General features: G+C 32.0%; 1 protein-coding gene across 1 annotated transcript; it reads left to right on the top strand.

Moving 5' to 3' along the window:
• Positions 1-619: 619 nt before the first annotated feature.
• On the top strand, positions 620-1153 carry LOC136797337 (putative uncharacterized protein DDB_G0282281). The gene has a single exon (XM_067053626.1). The coding sequence runs from the start codon at positions 620-622 to the stop codon at positions 1151-1153; it is 534 nt and encodes a 177-aa protein (XP_066909727.1).
• The last annotated feature ends 427 nt before the right edge of the window (positions 1154-1580 follow it).

The following is a 1580-nucleotide window of genomic DNA, read 5'->3' on the forward strand; positions in this document are numbered from 1 at the left end:
AAATAATTTAAAAATAATAGACGAAATGGCAAGCTTTCAAATCAAATCTGCTGATTATGATCATATCCCAAATTTTAATGGTAATCCACATAACTTACTTAAATTTGTGACTGTATGCAGACAAGTATACAATATAGTATGCAAACCTGACAACTCATTTAGAATATTAAACGAACAAAGATTATTAAGTAAAATACTCGCGAAACTGACAGACGAAGCCGATTACATTAATACCACATGCGAATTTAATAGAGTTGAAGACCTTTTAAACTACTTGGAAAGAACATTCAAAGACAGTAGATCGATTGAACAACTTACTTTCGAACTCTTTAACAGTAAAATTTATAATAAAGAACACCCACTAGATTTCCTCCACAGAATTGACAAGATACGAACATTAATTATTTCAAGGCACAGAATAGAGAACACATGCGATAGAGAAACCATAGTTAATGCATTAGAGAAAAACATTTTATACTATTTTTTCACGAACATGCCACTACACATTCGAACTTACCTGATGACAAAGACTGACAAACTCAAAACGGTCGATGATTTACGCAATCTAATTCAAAACGAAAACCATCTCTTATTCGACGATTTAATAAATAACGGCAGTATGCGACGCCCGGGAGAACATGACTATAGAAGACATAATGACTATAAGAAGAAACACAAACACCACAAACGATTCAATAACTGGCAACATCAAGACAATCCAAATAATTATCATCAACAACAACAATATCTTCCTCAACAAAACTATCAACAGATACAATATCCGCAAAATCAACAGCAACATTATAATCAACAACAAAATTATAACGGTAATAACCAAAATCAATCATATAATAGAGAATGGCCAAGAAAAGACCAACAGAGATACTTCAACGGTTCCGGCCAGCATAGAAACAATCACTATCAGAATAGAAATCGTTATAATAATAATAATAATAATAACAAAGAAGATAACAACACAGTTTCGATGAGAACAGTTAGCGCATTCGGTGACCAACCAAAACAACCCATGTTACAAATAGAACATGAAGACCCTAAAGATAAAGAAATTCGAGAACTGAGGGAACAACTTGAAAAATTAAATCCGAATAATTCTTTTTTAGAAACAAGCCCACCGAACGACCCGAAAACGTAAAATCCGAAAACTCCAACCCATTACCTTATGTAATTGACCACGCGAGAAGAAAATGGCTAATAGACACTGGATCATGGAAAAATTATATTAGACCTGACATTGTACCACCAAACTATGAAAGACAAAAAGAAAACTTTATTGTAAAGACAGCTTCAGGAGAAGAAGTAGGAACAGAAACCATTTTAGTATCTTGTAAAGAAAATTTTCTCAAAAACCCAGAAAAAATTAAATTCTATCTTTTTAACTTTAGCCCCGACTATGAAATACTATTAGGCAACCAGACTATGAAAGAAATGAAATTTAAAATCGATTTTGAGAACAATACGATAAAAAGCAAATACAATGAATTCCCCTTTATTATGGAAGAAGAGATAGTAAAGTTAGATTTAAAAAAGGGTACAAATGAAATAGAAATAAACCAAAATTG

Source organism: Halyomorpha halys, unplaced genomic scaffold (assembly GCF_000696795.3).
Source record: "Halyomorpha halys isolate HHAL.00 unplaced genomic scaffold, Hhal_1.1 Scaffold586.1, whole genome shotgun sequence".
Classification (NCBI taxonomy): Eukaryota; Metazoa; Arthropoda; class Insecta; order Hemiptera; family Pentatomidae; genus Halyomorpha; species Halyomorpha halys.